Source organism: Peromyscus maniculatus, chromosome X, assembly GCF_049852395.1.
Source record: "Peromyscus maniculatus bairdii isolate BWxNUB_F1_BW_parent chromosome X, HU_Pman_BW_mat_3.1, whole genome shotgun sequence".
Lineage (NCBI taxonomy): Eukaryota > Metazoa > Chordata > Mammalia > Rodentia > Cricetidae > Peromyscus > Peromyscus maniculatus.
The window spans coordinates 110,343,745-110,368,595 of record NC_134875.1 but is presented as its reverse complement, the minus strand read 5'-3'; the positions used below and the strand labels follow the sequence as shown (position 1 = coordinate 110,368,595).

The window sequence follows — 24,851 nt, the reverse complement described above, 5'->3', positions numbered from 1 at the left end:
TCATTTTAAAGAAGGAGATATGTATCATGATTGAATCTGGCATTTGGAAAAGTTCCTTCTATTTTGTGTTAATATTAAAGCATATCCATTGTCATTGTGAAAGATTTTCTAGCACTTCTTGAATATTTAGGCAAACGGTTATAAAAAGCTACCTAAATTGAATGACCAGGTTGAGATGTCAAGAAGATAGACTGCAAAAGTAGATTGTTGATCATTGATAGCTAAGAGATAGAAGATAAGCATTATAAAACAGTGTCATTTTACTCTCTCAATATGGTAAATACAACTGCGTAAGACGTGTAAGTCATAGCAAAGGGGATGAAGGGAGGACAACAGACTGAAGGACTATTGACTTACTTGGGAACTTCATTCTAATTTTGGCTGGGACTCTCTAATTCTCAACATGGATTATCATTTCTGACTGTGGCCTCACTTTTTTTTTCTACAAGCACAAAATAAGAGAGCATTGTTAAAAGGGGAGAAGTCAACATAATCAGAATATATTAAAGTTCACCTCCCTGTTATCCCCCTTTAGCTCTAACCTCTTTCCTGGATGTCATTTAGTGGCATGTATTTCATGATACTGTTTAACATAGGTGCTTTCCCCCCAGTTTGCTAAGTAAATTTTGTCCTTATAATTTTGGTTTCCCTTCCTAATTCATTTCTTTTCTTCTCCTTCACTATATGCATCTCTTCTCACTTGACTATTTCGCCTCCATTCTTGCCTTGTTCAAATTTCTTTATCCTTCCCTAATCTAGTCCCTCTTTTCAAAGGAGAAGTTATTTATCTTATAATCCCTTAAGCCCAAAATATTGAAAACTGAGACCTCAAATGGCAGTGTTTCTGGTATTTCCCATATATTATTCATATAGTCACAAGATATTAACTAGACTATAGAAATTAATTGTATTGGCAAGATGTTTAACATAGTAATGAGTAAATGGTTCTTATAATAACATACAAAAACAATATTGGGGTTCTCCAGAATTGGTATTCTGAAACAGAGCACATGAAATACTATCTTTTAGAAGGTGAAAAATATATAAGGCAGTAAAATTAAACAATGTATCACACATTTCAGTTAGTCATAGTAATGCATGTTATTTGTGTTATATAGTATTTTATGAGACATTAGTTTTTATCTATTATTTTAAATTGAACATCTTCATTAAATTGTGTGTAAAATGGTTTGAATGTATCACTTATTTGGCATAAATTGTGTTATTTATTTTGCATAATCAACTCATTACTTTATCATCCACCACAATATTTCATTGTCCTTCTGTTATCAAACTAGAATTCATTCTATTAATTCCTTCTATAAAATGAATTAATTATGTTATGCCTTAATAAAGGTAACTTCCTGTCAACCAATTTCTTTTCTTTGCAGACCTCTGTGTCTTGATTTGTTACTTTCTTATTTAGTTGATAGTAGCTTCAATGTGAAGAGTGGAATTGGTTTCTTAAATGGTAATTGTAACTTATTTTTATTATCAGAATAACTTTTAATTGACAGTGTCCAGTTAAATATAATCTACTTCTTAAATTAAATTTGAAATGACAACTTACAATCGATTGTTTTGTATGCTTCAAATGTATCTATTGCCAGATGTTCCTTTACATACTCTAGGTTCTTAGTTTAAATGTGTATTTCATTTGCAAATTGGCATAAGTAATCTCAGTCCTTTACTACCCTTGACAACAAAGTGAGAATCTGTCACATTAGCCTCATCTACTTCCTGTGAGAAATAGGGGTGGGCAATTACAAGATAGTATTTAACTTTCTGGGAAAAATTATTGCATGAAAGAAAAATACTATACAGCACCATGTTATAAAAAATTCCGTAGACAAGAACAATAATTGTAAACTTATTCCCAGTGTGCAACATCATTAATAAAATTCTAATCAGAATTGTAGCTAAAATTCTACATATTGTTAACCATCATTTCTTATATTTCCTTTCACACTGTCCTCTTCTATATTTTATTATCTTCATAGTAGGAATGAAGAGATTTTTTTAAATTATAATATATGGTATGTACCCACTGTACCCACTGAAGGGTGCCATTGAGTTACCATTTTTGTGTTGGTTGTCAGAATTCTGATAAAAAAGAGTTTTGAAGGCCATTTCTTCATTATGGAAATCTTAAACTAAAACATTTTATTAGTAAATATTTAGAATGGTATTTAGTTAACTATACATGTGCATATATACACTTAGTTTTTTGTTGGAATGTAGACATATTGCAATATTTAGAAGTGTCTACTTGTAAATGACAGTTTAAGAATTATTCAAAGCAGTTAATACATTTTTATGTCTGTTACTTTTTAATACTAAGGTTTGAATTGCTTTTTAATTGCTTTTTGTGTCTTGGGCTCTAAAATTCAGTTCAGTCTGATACTTTTAGAAGTATGGATATTTTCTCAGAATCAATCAAGGAAAAATTTAGATTTTAAGATAATGAGGTATTGGTTCATTCCCATAACTTTGGTAACTGGGAGTATTTTATTTATTTCTAATTTTAAAATAGGTATATTTCAAGTGTTTTTTGCAGAACAGAACTGAATTATAGGAAAGACTGGCTGAAACAGAATAATTTTAAATATATCAGGACACAACACTTGTGAATTTTAACTCATAGAGATAGCTTTATAACATTTATTTTAAAGTCTATTATTGTGAATTTTATGGACTAATGTTCTGTATTATATAATCTGAGGTTCGCCCCACAGTTTTACCTTGTGCTGTGATGTGACTGCCTTCTTTTCCTAGCAACACCTTTCAGACTCATTTAATTTTACAATTTGGAGAAATCAAAGGGTATCATGAATGGTGCTGAAATGAAAATAAATTTGGCTTTGATTTAGTTTTCATTGCACATATGAATGAGTACTATGAAGCCTCCAAAGTAAACTTTTGGCCTTAAGAGACTACATTACCAAATGTCATGTTGAAATGGAAAAAGAAAATGACAGCTATGTATACAAGATACTGAACTATGCCCACAGCTCTGGAATCGTCTTACCAATGCAGAGATGCTAGTGACACTGAGGGTCCACATAATATAAATAGGAATGTGTGCGTGATTTATTAAAGGGAAAAAAACATGATTGCTGTTTTCTTCATGTAAATTTCAAATGGGTTAATCAAGATACAAGCCTCAGGACTTCTGGATGACTAATGAATGGAATCTAAAGGGGAAAATGTTGTAACTGCTTAGATTAATGAAATTGCCTTACTTTATTTCATTCCTCTACCTTGGCAATAAGAAATTGTTGTCTCTTAAAAGTTTCCCTTTTAAGTACTGAACACTCAGATCAAGACACACATTGTATATACACATATCTTATATACACTTTCAAATTTATGTGAAAATATTAAATATTGAAGATATATATGCATTCAAGTGATGAGTAACTCAACATTGTCAAAGTTTTACGTTGAAATTAAGCCACATAAAAACAAAAACCCTTTAAAAAATAGCTACATATGCCTTGACATATTCTATTGTACTGGAGAAATGCGTTTTGACATTATGAAGGATGTAAAGTGAAGAGTTATTCAATAAACATAAATCTATTGAGACAGTTCCCTTAATTAAAATGAAATATTTAATTCCCATACTCATTTTTTCAAGTATTTTTTTATCTTAACCCAAGACTATCTTTTCCAATACTAAGATTTTATTTAGAATGGATAAAGCTTAGAATGTCTTAGTCTGCTCTGAATTACCTTTTAAAGGTACTTTATGATAGAACTTAGAATCACTTATATTATTAGGTTTTGTTAGCATTTATACATTAGTTTATCTTTGGATCATGAATAAGTCCTTATATTCAAGGAATGAATGATTGTGTGAAAGTAAGATTATAGTTATCTCCAAATGCTTAAGATTGTCAGATTTTCATTCACATTTTATGAAAAATTGAGTGAAGGTGAATTGTGTGCATGAGTAATTTAAACCTCGTACTATGGTCTTTGAAAGACAGGATATGTCAGAGTTAATACTTCTCAAAGGCTTATTACTATGGCATTTCCTCTATGGAGCTTATTTTGCTGAAGTAAAAGGAAGTAGCTGGCACAAAATACTCATTTAGTAGATACTTCAGTAACTTCCTAGTGACTCTGAGAAACAGAATATTATAATAAATACCTCAATTCAAAACTCTTTAGCAAATGTTGACAGTCTTTAGCCATATTGTGATCATTTGTGAATGTACTCTGGTCTCCTCAGTGATTTTCAAAACAGAGGAAGACATCTGAATATAGAATAACTCCTAACATCAGATATTTACGTAGCCTCTGAAACTTTCTTTAAGAAAAGGTATCAGCTATACACTACCATTGGGGAGCTAAGAATGTGAATATATACACACATATGTAAATATTGATAATGAAACTTTTTATGAAGGGCAATATTTTATAAAGTATTTTAAGAAATATCCTACTTTCCTTACCTGTGGGTATGAAGATGATCTCTGTAACTCCACATGGAGCCATTAAAAAGGAAAATCTCTACATTGATATGCTAGTCTTAAATTCTTATGTTTATGAATATTTGTAAGTTTTACTGCTCGAGTCCAAAGAGTAATGTCTGTCATTTCATAATTTGTTTAAATAATTTACCAGGTGTTTGGAAAACCAATAGACCAGGGAATGTTATAAAGACAACTTCTTCCCTCTGTGTACCCAAAGAAATGAAATCTCTCATCTCTACAGCACCAACCCAAAGACCCTTGTGTTCCCAGTCCAGGCAGCCATTTGTCCAGAAACTCCCCCACTTATGTTTCCTTTTACCGAGGAACACCTGTTGACTGCTTCAGCCTGAGAAAATACTTACCAGCCCCCTGCACAAGAAACCAGAACTTCTGGCTTCTGACAGAATCTTAGTGACTTAATGACTGGACTTAGTGACTCTTGGGAAATTTTAATATTGTTTGTGTTATATTAAATACACCTTGATATATGTGTTAGGGGTTGGTTGTAAGTTAGTGAATGGTAAGATTAGCCACTCTTCTTAACTTGTCCAATGGGAAGGATAGCATTAATTCAACATGTGTGAAAAATGTTATCTAGAGTTAATAATAAGACACATTTAATAAAAGTGTTTATGTTACATCTTGATTTTACATAAATACTAAGCCATTTTTAGAGTTTCAGAGCATTTTGTTGTCACTGAAACATTTAGTTCTCATATTGTCATATCATCTCATCAATCAAATTAACATATGCTGATTGTCTATTTTTATAGCATATTATTTATTGAAGGGTATATCTAAACATGATACTCGGTTTTCACTCAGAAGCCAGTTTGGTGATGGTAAGTAGAGAAAGATAATAAGGCAAAAATTGAACTAGTGAGGTACAGTATTACAAGATTCAGATGAAGAAAATAGGGTTCTACTTGTAAGAAGTAGATTATGATGCGTATTGCAAGAAGATGAGCCTTTATGAATAGGTAAGATTTTAGAAGCAATGCAAAAAAATACAAGGAGAGGGATAAGTACTTTTGCAAAGACACAGCTATAAGCAAACCATGCCATTTGAGGCAAAAAAGAAATGTTTACTACTTCAACTCTTAATTGTTCTCTTTCAAAAGCCTCTAAGTGACCTGCTTCTTTCTCCTGCCTCCTTCTCTTTCCCTTCTTCTGTCATCCATCCTCACTAAACTATTGAAAGTTGGTCAATCTGAGAATAAGTTGTTGCACAGACTTCTCCACCCATTGAATTTCTGTGAGCCGTTTAATCCAAACCCTCAAGATTTCAGTTTAGACTAATTGGAAACCTCCCTGAAAACCCTAAGGATGGAATGGGTTGGATTGCCCCCTTTTTTGCAAGGGTGGGAGGCGTATACTATACCTTGTATTTGTTCTAATGAAGAATTTCCTTCATTTTATTCTAAATATTTATTTATCTGCTCATCTCTTCCTGTGATCATTATGTTCTTTAATGCTCCACAGATTATGCTGTGTTCGCTATTATTAACCATATTCTAAGGCATTCAATAAATATTGATTTGAGTTGGGAGCGCATCATTTATTTATTTTTTTAAGTTGTATTATTACATGTGGTATTTATTTTTATTTTTTTAATTTTTTATAATTTGATTTAATATTACATATCAGCCACAGATTCCCCTGTCCTCCCTCCTCCAGCCTCCCCCAACCTCCCCCCAGCCCACCCCTCATTCCCATTTCCTCCAGGGCAATTCAGCTCAGCCTGGTAGATTCAGTCCAGGCAGGTCCAGTCCCCTCCTCCCTTCACCCAGGCTGAGCAAAGTGTCCCTGCATAGGCCCCAGGTTCCAAACAGCCAGTTCATGCACTGAGGACAGGTCCCGGGCACACTGTCTGGGTCCTTCCCAAACAGTTCAAGCTGATCAACTGTCTCACTTATCAAGAGGGCTGATCCAGTTGGGGGCTCCTCAGTTATTGGTTCATAGTTCATGTGTTTCCACTAGCTCATCATTTATTGTAGCAGTTTTCAAAGTATGATTCCAGACCAAGAGCAAGTAGTATCAGCATCATATGGAAACTTGGATTTAGAAAGCAAAGCAAATTATTAAGCTCCTCCCCCAGAACTACTGGATCAGAATCTCTAGAGTAACATTCAACAGTCTTGTCATTGAAAGCAAGCTTTGTAGGTGTTTTTTATATAAACTCACATTTGAGAGAAGAAAAGCTGTAACTTGTAACATTTAAAAGCTTTGAAAGGAAGAAAACGTTTACATAGTGGTATTGTAGAGATGTAAAAGACTAGAAGAAAGGTAGCTTACAACTCACTTTTAAATCTAGCAAGTAAGTACCCTATCTAGAACTAAAATAATCAAAAGAAATGTTAATTGCTAGGATCTTTTTATGGTGCACATGCAGATAAAAACGGTTAAATATCCATAGGTGAATCCAAACTTGGGAGAACTATATGGAAATGATGGGTAGTGGTGGTGAATGAAATAGAAAAGTGGAGATAATATGTTTGTGTTTTAGAATACTGATTTCATTTGAGATGACAGAAGATATTTGAATGAAGATACTGTGCTATACAACTGAACAGACACGAAAGTAAACTCTTGTCTCTGCCATTTAATTTGTAATCTTGCCCTCCCCCAACCAATCACTTTTTGTTTCCATTTCATTACATGTAAAATTATCTTAGTACTTGCTTTATTGAGCTGCTGTAAGAAGGAAAATTCAAGTTAAAATAGTTTCATATATAAGTGAACTGTTGGTGTGTAAGTATTTTGTAGGCATTAGCACCACAGTCAGAGTATATGACTGAAACACTTGATAGGAAACAGAAAAGGATGGAAGTATTTGAGAGTCAGATTCAGGAAGTTGCTAATGGAAACTGTTGACAGAGAAGAGATTGTTATAACAAGACAGCATAAAATATTAGCTCATACAGACCCCAAGAAGAGAGGATAAGGAGGCAGATATGGAGCAGGATCATGTTCCTCTTCACAAGTTAATCTGCCCTTATCTTTTTTATCCCAACCCTCTTGTTAAAGCTGAAATATATTGTGACTTTGGAAGTTTTGTAATCATTTGAACTGCAAATTATTGAAACAGTTCTTGATGTTGAGTTCACTGATTCACAAACCAAGCAATTCTTTATGCAGCTTGATTTGTTAGTAGGTTTTTCCATGTTTGTTCATAGCCTAGTATCTTTAAATTCAATACTTTGTTTCCTTCCAATATTGGTGACTTATACTGTTAATATTAGTAAACGTTAGGGTGTCTTCTCTTCACTTCTTCAAGTTCTCTGTGTCTCTTAGTACATGAGAACTCAGAAACCAGTGGAAAGAATGCCATTATTTTTCCATATTGCTATTAAATATCTACATGATTTCTATCATTTAAGTCTGTCACACTTGATATTTTAAAGCTAGCCAGAAACATAAATTAGAAAATGGAAAGTTAATCTTGAAAAAATGAATAACTTTCATTTGTGTAGTTTATCTCTTTTGATATTTGTGCACTTACACTTAGCTCTTTGCATGGAGGATCACAACCTTCGTAGAATTGTAACACACATGTATGCCTCATTATATCACACCTTCAATCTATGTTCTATTATTTGTCAACAATAATTATGTCAATAAGGCAAAGAGTAATAACTCTGTTTCAAGAATTCTTTGAACCTCATTATATGGCTGCAAGAATGTGATTATACCACAGAACCATATCTGGGAATCATTTTGCCTGAAGTTGTAAGAACACATCACATTTCCTAATTCAGTGAAGACAATTGTTAAGTCTGACAACATAAAACAATAGGAACTAAAGATATGAAATAATTGGAAATTATCTAAATTATTAAGTTCAAAAGAAGACCGAGGAAATAAAGGAGACATTCAAATGATAAAGTCATCACATCCAATTACAATTCTCCTATGTAAATTACTCATCAAGCTTCATTTCCATTCCAGAGTTGTTATGTGAAATGGGCCTAATGCTTAAGTCGTGTGTCTACTGAAAATCAGTCATGGAATAAAAAAAATCAATGTAGTTCTTATTGAACAAACCTGTTTAATAAACTTGTATTTGCTTTTACTAGTCATCTAAAATGCAATTCAGAGAAGATTTCATTTCTCATTTCTATTGGTGTTTTAGTAGAGGCACCTTTTTAATTCTGTGCTTTGAGTAGACATTTTTCATATAGTAAGCTCTTCTGATTAGCTCATGAAATTCAAAATATCCTAGACAAAATATACTATTTGTAGACTAAAATCTTGTGTTTTATTGTTTTTAAAATTTTCAAATGTTTATCAGTAAGATTTAAACAAATAAGTATAAAGAAGAAAGTATGTTATTCCCCTTAATGATTAATCATTATTAATGATTGTACATCTCATTCTGCCTTCCATATCTATATCCATTTTTAACAAAACTAAGTTATTTTTGCCACCGTGAGACCTTTTGTTTCACACACAATTTTATATCCCCTCATAATGAACATTTACATCATTTACAATCCTGCCTTAATTGTACAGTTTCACATATTTGACCTGACATTTCCTTATGATAATGAAAATAGAATTTGGGAGCCAAACATATTTACTGCATATGGTTCTTGATATACATTTATTTGCTTTAGTTGAAACCATCGATGACATTATGTTAAGTGATAGTAGGTAGGTTGATTAAAATGTAGTCAAATTATATATTCAAATATTTGGCGATTAAATAACATTCAGGTAAAATTAAAGTATATTCAAATTAAAACTGTTTCCAGAAACAGTTTCATGTTCTATGGACAAGTAATTCTTAATTTTAATTTTTTTAATTAATTACTTAAGAAATTATATAGAAAGTGTAATAGAAAAGGACAAATGAAATTGAGCTGAACAATTCACAGGAAAGCATGAAACTTTAAAAGTGTTCAACTAAATCCAGCTTGGTCATATATGCTTGTAATCCAACTACATGGGAAGCAGAGGCAAGAATATTATCAAAAGTTCACATGGTTAAGGCTACCCAGAACCGTATAGCAAGACCCTATGTCAAAAACAAATAAGTATATAAATGTCTTAAACTGTCCATAGTGATTCTACAGAATGAAATATGAAGAAACTCATGAATAGAAATAAATTTGCAATGAATTGTTGAAAACTATCAGTTATTGATTGCTTGTTTTAATTACTAATTAATTTACAAATTTAGTTATGATTATCATTTATAAATTGTTTATAAATTTTGTATGAAGAGTTTGCCTTCCTTCAAATTTGTAATTCAATATTAGGTTTCATTAGGGGGCAAGAATATGAATGAATGCCCATATTCACATTCACTTATGTTGCCCTCAGCTTGTACAAATGGCTATCAAGACATTACTTAGCTATCAGAGGGAAATCAGATATCGGAATGGATGTTAGATATATAATGATCTCCTCTTGTAGACAATAGGAAGTATTTGGCTGGTTTCATAATAGAAGCAGATCTGCCTTAATGTTCTTTTTCAAAAATAGTACCCTCTTATTTATCATACTGCTCATTTTGATCCATAGCCAAGATATTCAAGATTTTGAGTACTGAAGCACCATTGTTTTGTTGTTTTGATTTCTTGTCTCCACTCAGTTCATCTGTGGTTGAATTTACCAGTTATAGAATGTTCAATAAATATATCAAAAATCTGCCATTAAAGTACAATGGATACATTCCAGATTAAGTCTTCATAGTCTCTTACGATCTTTGCTTCATTTGGTGGAAGTGCTTATTCTTTCCCACTTGAGTAATATCTTCTAGACAAAAACTTGATTAAGAGCACACAAAAGACATCTGTGTGCCTTCAAGTAACTTACTTGGGTGCCTACAAGTAACTACATCACTGTTTAGAACATTTCCTGAATTATTTTTGCAATCCAACTTAAATTTTAACCCAGTATATTTGTATAAAACTTCATTAGACTTCAGATAAATGGTTCTCTGTTTTAATATTTAATATTAATATGAAATTTATTTTTAAAAACAAATAATACAATAATTTATTTTTAATGTTTCCTTAAAATTATACATTTTAATTAACCAGTTCTGGGACCTTAATTACCTGATACTGCATCACTAATCCATTTTAAAAGCAGACTAACAAAAGTTCTTCTATGTTTAAAATTGTTTAAAGATGATTAGTAAAATAATTTAACATGAATATTCATTAAGCCAGTTTTCAAATCATTTACTATCTCACTTAATTGTTTTGAGCTGATATTTAAATAAAATGACTTCATTAAATTTAGCACACAATATATTAAGCTTATAGGGTTATTTGGAACACATTGCCAATAAATGCTGCACTGAAGTAACATTACCATGTCATTTTTAAATCTATCTTTATAACATGATAAAAGGTTTATTTCACTGGTGCTGCTGTCCTTGCATCAGACTATTTCTTTGGTGTGTCAGTACCTGCAATATCAGGCTAATTTAAAGACACTTGTAGTCACATATCTCTAAAAGATGGTGATGAGAAAGCATGTGGTGTGGTTTGTTAGCTCAGGGGATTGCCAACTCATCATTTTCTGGCATGTGGACTTTTAAATTGTACTTATGAAGAGCTTGGGCCTAGACCTAGCAGCTAAGTGATATAAACAGTGATATAATTTCTTTATATTCCAAATCACTTGAATGGCAAGATATGTTTTAGTCTCCGCTTTGATATGGTAAATGTCCATTATGTTGTCTCATTATTATATGGACTCTAATGCAATAATATGGTTAATCAATTCAAAATAAAACTTCTTTCTTGAATATATATCTCCTGAAAATAGGTAGGATGATACTCCAATTATGTGATTTCTTTTTTACTGATCTTATTAAAGGGGGAGAACATGAAATCTTTGAGTACTGTACCTCAATTTTATTGTAATGATTTTGCTGGTTACCAGGTGGGGTGGCAGTTGAAAAATTTGGTGAATGCACTACGAGAGGACCCGAGTGGTGTTATCTTAACTTTGAAAAAGCGACCTCAGAGCATGCTTACCTCAGCACCAGCTTTACTGAAAAATATGAGATGGAAGCCCCTTGCTCTGCAGGTAATGAAGCTTAATCATAAGTCATACACCATCATTTTAGCCATAGATTATCTCAATAATGCTTCTTTTTTGTGCCTCATCTCAGCAGCATATGAATTAATCTTGTATGCTTTTGAAAATTTGTTTGTGAAATTATCTCTTCACTGCTTATCCTTATAGGCTTAATTGTGATGCAATTTGAAAGAATAAGTAAAACCCAAATGATAACACTAATTCAATTAAAAATTTAAAGCACAATTCTAAAAATCCACAAGTTGTTACATGCCAAATATGGAGAGGAAAGAAATTAAGAGATTTATTTTTTTGTTACATAATCTTACATTTTATACATTGTAATCACATACACTTCTGGAAGAAGCTAGCAGATAGTTTATAGAATTACTTTAAATCAAAAAATAAATTTGTAATTTATAAAGAGTAGAAATTTAATTTTTAAATTAGCAATTAAAATTTAACTAGCATATTCCTCCTGAGAGTTCATTTTTCACCTGTCCATCCTCTGCAGTAGCAAAGTGAGAGTGAGGGGTACATTAGAGGTTTTGCATTTCCATCAGTATGAAACTTCATTATAATAATTTATATAACTGAAAAGATAGAAAATATTGTGATTGCACAAAGACAAGAAATTAATACATTTTTATTTCAATCAGGATAAAATCCTTAAACATATCATTGAATTTTTTTCACAAATCTTCAGTTTTTAAAGTAGTAGAATATTGCCTTTTTGTAGAAGTCCAGTTGATTTTTTTCTTTTTTAAATAGTTGCTCATCTAATTTAGACTACTGAATATCTTTCATATTAAGAAAAAAGCTGCATTATTGTTTCTATTATGTAAGATTTAGTAATCTTTCTAATAGTGCACTTTACAAGTCACAAATTTTTTCTAGTAAATTTTCCATTAAAGGAATATTATGAATATTATTTTTTTCATTATTTTAAACTTTACTGCTTATCAGCCTCAAAATTGGCATTAGATTTAGATAATATTAAAACACATAAAATCTTCCAATGTTAACAACTTTATATTTCAAATGTGAAACTTTTTCTATTTTTCAAATGAATAAGTAGATTGCATTAATCTATCTAAATATATTTGATTTACAGTATTTAAACCAAAATATCTAGTGATTGCTAAAGCTCTTAGGCTATTTGCCTCATTAGGTCATATGTAAGCACATCAAAATTCTCCATAATATAATTTTTTATTCACTGCATTATAAATTACTTTGTTGTTTTAGTCTAGAATCTTCTATTGTTTATGCCAGTGGTCCTTTTTCAAAGTTTACAGGTGTGGGAACACTGAAGAAGAGCCCCACACTTCAGTTATTACATGGTCCTCTTTAAAAATCTGTATACTTGTTACTCTTCTTCGTCTTCATAATGGGACCTGAACACCAAATCGATCCTAGTTTATGTTGATCCATGTACTGTGAACTAGTCTGTCTAGAAAATCAAATCATAATTTATTTCATTGTTAGATCTTTTTCTAGTAGTATAAACTGAAGTGGAAAATGAATATTATAGCAATTAACATTTCTATATAAGAAAGTAAAATAATCCCAAAACTAGTATTTTATATATTACACATACACATGCTATATATTCTTTTCACAGTTAGAGGGAAAAGACCTTTTAAAATTAGTTTCATCATTCTTTACAATATAATTATATCATATTTTAAGGTACTGTTTAAGTTCATTCTTAAATGCTTCTAAATAAGCATTATCAGATCATTAATTATACTTACATTACTCATTTCTCACTAATGCTGAATATTTTTATTTACTTTCTCATGATACTAAAATTGGGGGGGGGAGATAATTTAAATAAGTACATGTGTATATACCAACACATTTGTAAATTTGCTATTTAACTGAATTGGGATAACCTAAAAACGTCTTGCCCAAAGTTCACCATCTCTAGATAAGCAAGTCTGTTAGGGAAAACATAACTACTTTTAACATCTTTGAAAAATAGCTTCAAAGTTGACTTTTGCAAAGCAGAAGGGAAAGAATTGGTTTTAATTTAAGTCTTCTTCGCAGTTTATTTATTTATTCTAAAATAAATTCTTAGGAGTAAGAATGGGTATGCTCTGTAATTTCACAAGAGCACCACCACCACATGATCCCATAACCTATTTTGAGGATTGACTATTATACCATTATAGAGTTCTTTCTTGAGCTTAAGGCTTAAGCTTGTACTTAAATCAATACACCTTGAGGCTTAATAGAAACTACCTGATCAGAATTTTCATAGAATACAGATTCGAGAACAAGAAAAAGTGGAAACTCCTAAAATTTCAAGAGATTTGAATGCAGACTGTACCAGAGAGGAAAAGTCAAATAATAGGATGAGGTTTGATGGCAATTTTGGATTACTTCATACCTTTGTCTAAGGTATTTTTCTTCCTAGTTATTGAGAACCAGCCTCATATGTGAACCATAAAAGCTAATGCAGTAAACAGTCCTCTGTGTAGACACAAGTGGCATTATTATTGTTTTCTTAATTCTGGTATCTATATAAATCGGCTGAAACCAGAATGCCTATTAATTCACTTAAGTATAAATCATCAGTATGCCAACTTGAAGTTTGTATTATGTTGGTTCTTTTTGTCAAATATACCAGTAATCTAGTAGGAATTAGCTTAGTTAAAAGCTATACAGCGAATCTGTGGAAATTATTTAAATCAGCATGTCTATTTCATTTTCTTAATACCAGGCTTAACTTACCTACTACCTTTGTTCAAATAAATATTACAATTGATTTAACATGGAGGCCAAAAAAATAGTGCATACATCTTTTTCAAATCAATGATTTTTAACAAACATAGTAATCATTTTATTTATACAAATAAAATATATGTATCCTAAGGTTTTACTTCTAAACTGTTTAAAATAGGGCCATTTAATATTAATTAACTGCAATGGCAGATTTTGATTTGGAATTTCTTTGGAAATCATAGCCAAATAAGCAAAAGCATACAATTCAACTTCATGCTCACAGAAAAATTTCATCAGCACATTTCATGAAATTTGGCAGCTCTTTTGATAAAATTCTATTTTCTCAAACATTTGATAATAGAAGTGAAGGTCTTAAAGATCCCTTAATTAGATACAGTGACCAAATTTAATTACATCTGAAAAATTGAATTCTGTTGTCATCTGTATACTTTCATAAATGGTAGAGATGTCTGTCTTTGAGATACAGTCTTGTAAACAGGGGTATCTTACCTTCTGAGAGCTGCTTGCAAACCATCTTAGTGGTACTCTGCTAATTTCCAGGATGTGGGTAAGCATGGTGATTGCATATAGTCACATTCTTCTGTCAGTGAAATAAATAAATTTCAGGGAGTAGTGGATAGACCACAAGTACATGTTTAGAAGTTTGTGGTACTGAATTAAGATGCATTGCAGCAAGAACATACGGGCAGTCCTTTTCTTCTTACAAGAGATGTATGGAACAATTAGCTGGACACTACCAAGAAATCTCCTTAAATCATCCCTGGAAATCACTGAATTTTTAAAACTGTTGAAGAACCCAGCTTTTGGTGGGTAAAAACATCTCAGAACAATCCATGCTACAGTTGAAAAAATGATTTAGCTATTCAAAATATTTTATATAAATTAATATTAAGCTATATGAAGAGTATTATATTCCTAAATTATTTTCTACTCCATAAATCTCATATATTGATGCCATATTTATTAGTGTTGGTTTGTGATTTTGTACTTACATTTCATTGTTTAATTAATCTTGATGGCAATTTACAGGATATTTTAATGATTTGAGCAGAAAGGAAATAGTCAATAGCAGTCAATTTTGTATATCAGTTGGTATAACAACTATAGAATGGTGATTACATTAAATTTAAACTACATACAAATATAAATGGTTAAAGTAATTGTAAAAGTCAAAACAGAAGTAGCAATAAAATGTATTTCAATATCCAAGATGCAGGTTGATGTTATTAAACAAACATTAGTGGAGGGTATGTTTTTGAGAGTTGTTTTAAAACATATTGTGAAGAAAATATTTTATATGAGGTGTAACACTAGAAAGTAATTTTAACTAAAAATGTAATTGTGCTGGCTAGACAGCAGTAGAATTTCTGTGTTTTACATGCTCAAATTAGGAAATAACTACAAGCAGCTATCATATCAATTGTAGTTCATCAGTGTTTAAGCAATCAAAGAATCAAAGTAATATTTGTGGGTTTCAGCCAAATGCCTTTATGTTTTAACACTTACTACAAATAATAAGTAACCTATCATGCAAAGTGAGCCATTGTTAAACAGTTGACAATTAAACTAAGCTATGCTTTTCAGAGATCTTAAAATGTAAAGTGCTTCAAGTAAAACCTCAATTTCCAATGCAGTTTCTTCAGTTAATATCCCAGAATGTTGTTAACTATATTTTGGAACATATAATTTCAATTTTAATATTGCCATTTAATTATGCATATGAGATTGAACAGCACAAAATTACATATACTAATCTTATCATCAGTACAATGTACAGATGATTTGGTGGAAAAAGCTATTTTGTAATATGACTCCAAAGGCTATGTTATATATTGTATAACAACATACATATTTTTGTGTCCATATATCTGTGGTATTTAAATTCAAGGGTCTAATGTCTCCTGATTATACCCATGGTCTGAAAAAAAATTGTTTTCTTTATAGTCTAGTAAGAACAACAGAAATTTTACATGCTTATAAAAATCACAAATGTTTTGTATTTATAAATTTGTATTATAGTGGAATCTGTGAAACTGAGGAAGAAGTTTTAAACACATGCAATTATTTGCTTAAGTTATTTTCAAATATAATTTATCACTTAGGAAAAGTTTGGCCAGGATACAAATGTACACATTACTTTTTAAAATTATATCTAGCATTCTTTTTGTGGTCATAAAATGTACAAGATTGTATGCAAATTCTTGTTTCCAAACCCAGAATACATTTTCTCTGGAACATTTGTTAAAATGATCGAAGAAATAATTGTTAATATAAAGCAATATTCTGGTAGTAAATGATACCAGTACTGGGAATTTAATAAGAATGTGCCTGAACTGTATAAGGACTTAAAGACTGTCCTCTGCTAGAAAATTGAGGTATTGTGGTCAGCTGAAGTCTGTGATTATTTCTAATAATAAATAAAATGAATGGCTAGGTTATATACTTAATGTAATCATTTGTATCTCGGTTAATATTTTTGTCCCTGAAAGGGAAAAACGAGTTTTTGTATTAATTTGACCTAAGTGAACTTTGGAACTAAGTACTATTGCAGTTTTTAACATTTCAATATTGGGGCTGCCTCTATGTCATTGGTTTCATTAAGAACTTTTATATCTCTTAACTTCACTGGATCATTTACTGAGAGACAACTAAATTAAGATATGCTTGCCAAAGATCTTAAAATATAAGATATTTCAAGTGAAACTTAAAATACAAATTTAGTTTAAGTGTGGACATTTTTTTTATAATCTTTACCATAGAGATTACTTATACACTGATATATATAGAGACATTTCACATATATGTTATATATATATATATATATATATATATATATATATATATCAGTACTGTACAGATGTGTTAGTTTTGATATTAAAATTAGAGTATACAAAGAAGAAAAGGCTTGGTCTATTAAATGATTTAAAGTAATGATCCACTTATCTCTTGTAAAAGCTAAAAATTTTCTTTGACAATTACAACCCTCCATCAATGTGTAAAGATCAGTAAGATGTTATTGCTGAAGTTTTCACTCATATATTGGGGAAAGATTTGTACGATACTATATTTTAGAATATGTCTTTAAGATATTTATATAATATAAACAGACACTGAAAATGCATATGTAAGTTCTAAGTAGATTTCTGAGTCCTGACAACAATAGCAAGTACTCATTAAATGTACATTTAACAATATGCATAGGATTTTGAACTTAAAAGGATAAATAGCAGTGTTCTACAATAATTTATCAGACTTGATTTACATGAGTAAGGTGCACACATACATGCACACACATACATACACATAAATGTACACATACACACACAAAATGGTCTTCTGTGACAGAGTGCTGTTCAATTTCTGGAAGGAAAACTTTATGGCATAAGAACTATACTAGATTTTATGACAGGTCCTTCTAAATAAAATCGTTTGAATGGGAATTCAAAATGGATCTAAAAAACACTTGAATCCATATCACAGTACTGTGTTATATTGAAGTTTTATGACAATATTCAGTCTTAAAACAATATCCTTAATGGCTGATAGTAGTTTTTCCCATACACATTTTACCAAACATTAAAGTTGTGAAAAATAGCATTAATTCTTTTTACTTAAAATGCAAGTCCTTCCTATTACAATTATAACTTTTACGATGATGCTATGTTATAAATAAATGATTTACATAAATGTTCCTAGGATAAGAGGAGCTATAGCTTAATTTTATTAAATTCTCTTACTTGAAACTTTTAGTCAAAGAATATACCTATTAAAATTTGAATTCAATTCTGAAAGATACTTAGTTTTTAATTGAGGGATACTAAATTTGCCATTTTCATACTAATGGTAGATGGGTTTTTTGGTTTTGTTTTTTCCTGCAGCTTGTTACAATTAGGAATTTCTCAAGAATTGATTTCATCTTAATTTTGTCATTTATTCTATGCTGTTACACTCTTACTGTCTCCTAAAGTTTCTGAATGATTTTAAAATTCTCTCAGTCATTTAGCTTTATAATATTTCTTGTCCACAGTGTTTTTAAAGTGAGGACACAGTTTATTTTTCCATTGCCAATGTCAAAGTTGATTTTTTAACATAACTCTCCAAATTAATGTTTTCTTTCTAACTGTGCTTAGCTTGATAATAATAGCACAAGTAGTAGACAAAGATATTTGCCTGTATATTGAGTATTTACTGTATGATCTTTAATTGGTTTAGGGCACACTGATAAGCCAGATGATGTCCACAAAATGAACGCATTAAAACACTTCCTCTGATTTACCTATCAGTAAAATAAACAGCCAGTTGAACTCAGCAACAGAATTGACTTAATTCCTCTTTTTTTCTGTAAAAACAAGTTGGATTTTTTAAAGCAGTTCAATTAATTGGACCAGGGTAACATGATCAAACCTGACATCTATTTCAACATTTTAAGATTTTTTTCTTATATTAATTTTTCAATATAATATAGTGACTCACATTTACTGATGACATTAATAGCAACTCCTTGTTGAAAATAGAAATGTATAGATATAGAAATTTGAAGGAAGTTGGCATTGCTAATCCTTAAATCTGCTAGAAGGGAAAAGTATGCAGAATAAAATATTCTAAGTTTTTACCTCATACTTAAGGCATATTTAAATACCCTTGTAAAACTTAACTACAATTCCCTTTTTCTTTCTTTGTTTTTTGGGGAGTGGGGAGAAGAAAGTAGGTACTAAGAAAACAAACAAAAACTCTATAGATCACTAAAGGAATGGAGAGACATCTTCAAACTACAATTTGTAACCTTAAAATAAAGGAAAAACAATAAAAATTTAAGTTAGATGGCTTTTTGTTAAAAGCTTGTGTTACTAGAAAGTGGTTTAAGTTCGCTTGTACTATTGGGATATTTTAAAGTACATACTAGTGTATTAAAAAGCATACTAAATATTCATTTTTCTTTCATAGTAAATTGATTTTAAAGTATTAGAAATTAATGTGCTGTGTAATAAGGTTTTCTTTTACTGCATGTCTATTAGGGTTGTCTGTATTTAGAGCTAAAAGATAACAGATAATAAAAGACCTATAAGCAGTCATATTGCAGTAACTAGGAATGTGAGTGTGTGTGCATGTGTATGTATCCCTGAACCTTTCACTCAAATATTATAGTGGCATGAAACACAGCCTTAGAAAGAATTCATTTGTCTAATATCTTTGGCTTCATGGCATTCATCAGTACAAATGAGTCTTCTAGTCACCTATATCTCAGTTTCTCATTGCCAAGAATTGTGTTTCTATAGGACAGGCATAGATTAACTGAATTTTATTCCAAAAAATATTATATTATAAGACAGGGAAGGATTTATTGCATACTGTCATAATGTATTAAAATTATTTAATTAATGTGTAAATTTTCTGACAATTTCAAATCATCATATATGATAGAAAATTAAGATTTCATACATTATCATTCCTTGTCCCTGTCTCTCTTTTTTTTTAATTTTGATTTCACATAACATTTAAACTTAACCATCATTTTGGCAGAAAGTGTGAGTTCAAGCTATTAAGGTGAGCTGTGTAACGAGGAAGGTCAAACTCATTAACTGAGTCCCAATTTGTGTTAGCATATCCCAGTGACCTACATTGTAATTTCCATTGTATTTATGCCTGGCTTTCAAACATTTTTTGGTTATCTGTATGAAAGTAATGTTATAGTACAAAATAGTTGTAATATGCATTTATTTGAGTGTCCAGAAATGCATGTTGAAGTAGTAGAATTGTGAGTCTATCATCTAGATATGTCAAATGGGTTTCATCCAGACTAAAATAGCACCATTTTGTCATATGAAGATGCCATTCATTTTGTGGTCATTATCTTTGTGTTTGAGATTGCATTGGGATTTTTATGTTTACATTAATTTTATGTATAGTTAATCAGTAAGATCTATAAGATAAATGTAAAAAATTGTGAATTTGAGTTTCAGTTTAGGATAATTTTTCATTCCACAAGATTATTCTCAAATAACATGAATCTTAGAATTGGAATTGCTCTTAAGACTGATATGATTACTTTGGTTTATACTGTATCTTTAGAAGGCAACTTCCAATCAACACTTAGATCCAAGAGATTTATAGGCATGCAACCAAAGATGAATTTAAATAATAGATAAGTCTACGTGCCTGTGAATGATGAAATGATCACGTCACCTTAGTCACCATGCTTTTGAAGATTTAATATAAAATGGCTCGGAAGAGACACCTACCTGTGTTTATGTTGAGAGGAAGTACAGTTTCCTAGAAAATATTCTCCTGTGTTGATAGCCATTTCTTACCTTCTTTGAGCATCTGAGACATTCTTACTAACATAACACTATAGTTTGTCAAATGTCAGTCAGGATGTGAGGAAGCTAATTCTTTTATGAATTATTTTTATTAGCTTTCAAAATTGATTCTGGCAAAGTTAATTTAAATATGTTTGTTTTGTGAGTGATGTAAGTCTTCTCATTATGAATCATTGAATGGTATTTTTACTTTATAAATAGCTTTTGGAAGGTTAAACCACTGAAAAGGTGAGTTGAGAACTGCATGGAAAATTCTATAATATATTATTTGTTTGGGGGAGATCAAAGAAATATCCATATGGTAAATAACATTTTTCTTGATTTCAGCCAAGTTCAAAACTTTGCACAAACTGATCATTTTGAAATGATAACTATGTGTCATTGTTGTTGTTTTGTGTTGTTTGTGTGCGTATGTATTTTCTTTTTCATTTTAACCAGCCTCTTATACCTAGAAGTCCCACAAGCAGCGTTGCTACGCCCTCCAGCACCATCAGTACACCCACCAAAAGAGACAGTTCTGCCCTCCAGGATCTCTACATTCCCCCACCTCCTGCAGAACCATATATTCCCAGGTATAAACAACCTATGGTGTTATTCTGGGCAGCTTCTAGCTAAAGGCTAATCTAATAGCTTCTAAGCTGTGAAGTCAGTTCATAAAAAAACAAACACTTGGAATATTGTTTCTTGGGCATTGTGAACACATTCTAGAAAGCAATTCTCATTATAGCAAATGCACTTTTGTTAATATTGACAACAACCAAATTTTATTAAACATTCATTGGACAGTGAGTATCCTACACACATTACCTCGTATGATAGGAGAGTAATATTAAATAACCAAAATTATCATACAGGGTAAATAATAACGGGGGATCTTTACCTGTGAAGCTTCAAGAAATGTCAATTTCATGTAAAACATTTCATATGTTTTTAAATGGATAGAGTTTACAGATGCTTTTAATACATTCTTAAATAAAAGTGAAAAGTTGTATTTACTATCTCACATTTTAGGTGCTCATTAAAGGAATATTGTAAGGATATCTTTTATAAGATAGGAATTTTGATAATATATAAACATAACACAAGTTATATTTTATACTTAACCAAAATATCTTTATGTTGCAAATGAATATTTTATAGGTCCTTAAACAATTATGAGCTATAATAACTAATTTGTCTTATTAACTCTACTATGTCTCATTAAATGTAAAGAATACCTACTAGAACAATGATCTTTAAATCTGAATCCTTAAATCTAGAGCATAGGCATACATTTATTATGTTTGTATATGCACATATGAATTTAAGAAAATGGAAAATATTTGTATTACAGTGAATGCAATAAGTTCTTCAGAAACTCATACTATGAATACATACATATGTACATATATATAGTTAATTATGCATACGAACTTGTATATATTATTGCTTCATTCCACTAGAAACTTTTGTTTTGCTTGGTACATTTTCGAATTTAACATTATTGAGTAAATTACATATAGATATGTTTAATAAACCTGACCTGTTGGTAAAAGGCTGCTTCTCCATAACACTGTATTATAGAAAATGCCAGCTCTTGCAATTTCTCCCACAGAGAATGTCTATATAAATATAACATGGAAAATCAATAGGTCTGAATTACTTCATGCTACAAGCTGCATTAGTATTCATTTCACAGGCCTCAGAGATATCTGCAAATTTACAGATAAACATAACCTTACTCCAGTGTTATGAATTTACTACAACTGTTTCCAAGCTAATTGCAATGTCAATTTCTTTTCAGTGGAGAGCTAACAGTAACAAAAAATACCAGGCAATTAGTCCAAGAAGACCTTTCAGCTAACTAAAAATGAAATTTGCACTGAGATTTATATTTGTGTTCTTTATGTTTCCTAAGAACTAGTTACATATTTATAATTTGATAGTAAGCAATGCATGTGTTTTAGCAAGTAAAAAAGGTAAATGATTATATAAATGATAACTTTACCTGGTAATAAAATAAATTAATAGGACAACTTTCTGATTGAGTCAGCTTTGAGAATATTATTTGTTGCTTTCTATATATTTAAATACTTGGATTTTAGTTCTCTACATTCGGATATCTGAACATTTTCATAAAGATGTATAAATATGGGTTTTGGGTAGGCTGAGACTCATAATTCTTAAATTGACATACATTTATAAATTCAGCACTATTTTATATGGTGTAATAGAAGCTAATTAAAATATGACTCGTTTATTTTGCAAATTTAAGATTTTAGTCTTGTTTTGATATAAAATTCATGTTTTCTTATTTGATAGCACTAATTTATGGTACTCTTTAGGGTGACTAGGAACACCTATAATCAGTGAAACACAATGATGCATGAGAGGAAAAAACATAGCATTTATATTCATAGTCATGTTATAAAACACCAATTTTTTTAACAAAAAAATTTCTCAGATACCTAGGGAAACATTTCATAAGATAAATAAGGTGTTGTTTAATTAATCTTAGAAGGGATCTTTCATTAGGAGCGCAGTCATCCATTACTTTCTAAAAACAATGACCTTGCACCTCACACTACTCATGAAGAAAAATCCCAAATTAGACATTCTCACAAATTACTTGAGCTGTGCTCATTAAAAGTTCCACAACTTATAAGGGGGGGGGGAATGAAAAAAGATATAAATGGGGGAGGATATAATGGAGCCTAGGAGAAATTGGAGCAGGAGAGTGAGGGATGGATATGATTAAAATGTATTGATCACATGTGAAATTTTCCATAAAAATAAAAATGAAATTACTATAACAAAAGCTCAAAAGAAAGTTGTAAAGGACTATTTTTAAATAACAACAATAAAATTTAAGAATTCCATAAAATGTTCTGCTTAAATTATTTCTTAAATACTTTTTAAATTATTACGGATAAAAAAGTGGATTTGCTGACCCCCAAATCCCCTTCCTAAATTCCTTATTTTACCATATTTTCCACCCTCTTTCCATAAGAGATTGCTAATGTGTAATTTTTATGTAGCCTTTCTGAATGAGTTCTATATAAACTTTGTTACTCTCAGGAAATACATAGACTTTGAATATTTATAGTAATCATCAACATTAAAATTCATTTACATTAATAACCTGCTGTTTGAACTTCTCATAATACTTATTTATGTGGTACTAATATAATTCATAAAAACATAGTGTTTCTGTATATTGGTGATAGACTCATAAAGAACTTTGTTTTTCAGCAACACAAATTCTATCAAAACTAATAAGATAGGAGAAAAACATGGTAAATTTGTTAGCATTATACCTAGTTTCTATCTTTCAAATAAAATTCATTTATATGCTGAAATTAATTTTCTTCCTATGGCATGACACATTGAAAATGAGCTAAAGCAGAAGTTAGAAGATCCATGGTGTATTTGTAGCTGTCATTTATTATCTGTATGATATTTAGGCCAGTTATTTAACCGTTGGGCCTCACTATCCTTGTTTGGGACAAAATATGAGTAATTTTAACTAATCCTATAGCTCTCAAAGAAATCTTATAAAGATCTGAGGATACATCATAAGGGAATGGTATTATTTATATTTTAAGGCTCCTGTAATTTTGTATGGCCCTAATACTACAGCCATCTCCTCTACCTTCGCTTTGCTTTAGGGATGAAAAGGGAAACCTTCCTTGTGAAGATCTCAGAGGACATATGGTGGGCAAGCCAGTTCATAAGGGATCTGAATCCCCAAACTCATTTCTGGATCAGGAATATCGAAAGAGGTTTAACATTGTGGAAGAAGATACTGTCTTATATTGCTATGAATATGAAAAAGGAAGATCAAGTAGTCAAGGAAGACGAGAAAGCACACCGACCTATGGTAAGAGTTTTTTCTTCCCTCACTTATGTAAGAATATGTATCTGCCCTGAGTCTCTTGATTCCCTTTAAGAATGGTGAGACTACTGGATTCCTCCTAAATAGTTAAAAGTCATCAGTGACATCATATACTTCTAAGTAGAATATCAACAACTTAAGACATGATATTAGAAATTGTTCTAGATTTTCCAAAGACTAGTAAAGATTTTAACTCAGAATGGCATGTGAAAAATCTTAGAATCACATGTATTTCCTCTATGATAGGTGACAAAATTAAAATAAGGCAAGAGTTTTATAAGTATAAGTACTAATAACTAACATGATTTCTTTAAAATAAAATCATTTTCTTAATCCTCAGGGAGTTTTAAAGAATCTTTTATATAGACTTTTCTGAGGAAAATATGGTAT

At 30.7% G+C, this 24,851-nt stretch overlaps 1 protein-coding gene across 8 annotated transcripts in view; it reads left to right on the top strand.

The window, feature by feature from the left end:
• Cnksr2 (connector enhancer of kinase suppressor of Ras 2) overlaps positions 1 to 24,851 on the top strand; it is a 246,287-nt gene that overhangs the window by 133,875 nt on the left and 87,561 nt on the right. For 4 of the 8 annotated variants that reach the window (XM_015992153.3, XM_015992151.3, XM_015992155.3 and 1 more), the window contains exons 9-11: positions 11,382 to 11,528; positions 21,026 to 21,159; positions 24,235 to 24,446. In XM_015992153.3, coding sequence (XP_015847639.1) covers positions 11,382 to 11,528; positions 21,026 to 21,159; positions 24,235 to 24,446 — 493 coding nt within the window. The remainder of the gene's footprint in view (positions 1 to 11,381; positions 11,529 to 21,025; positions 21,160 to 24,234; positions 24,447 to 24,851) is intronic. The other 4 variants (XM_042269571.2, XM_015992154.3, XM_076562774.1 and 1 more) reach the window with 1 other exon arrangement.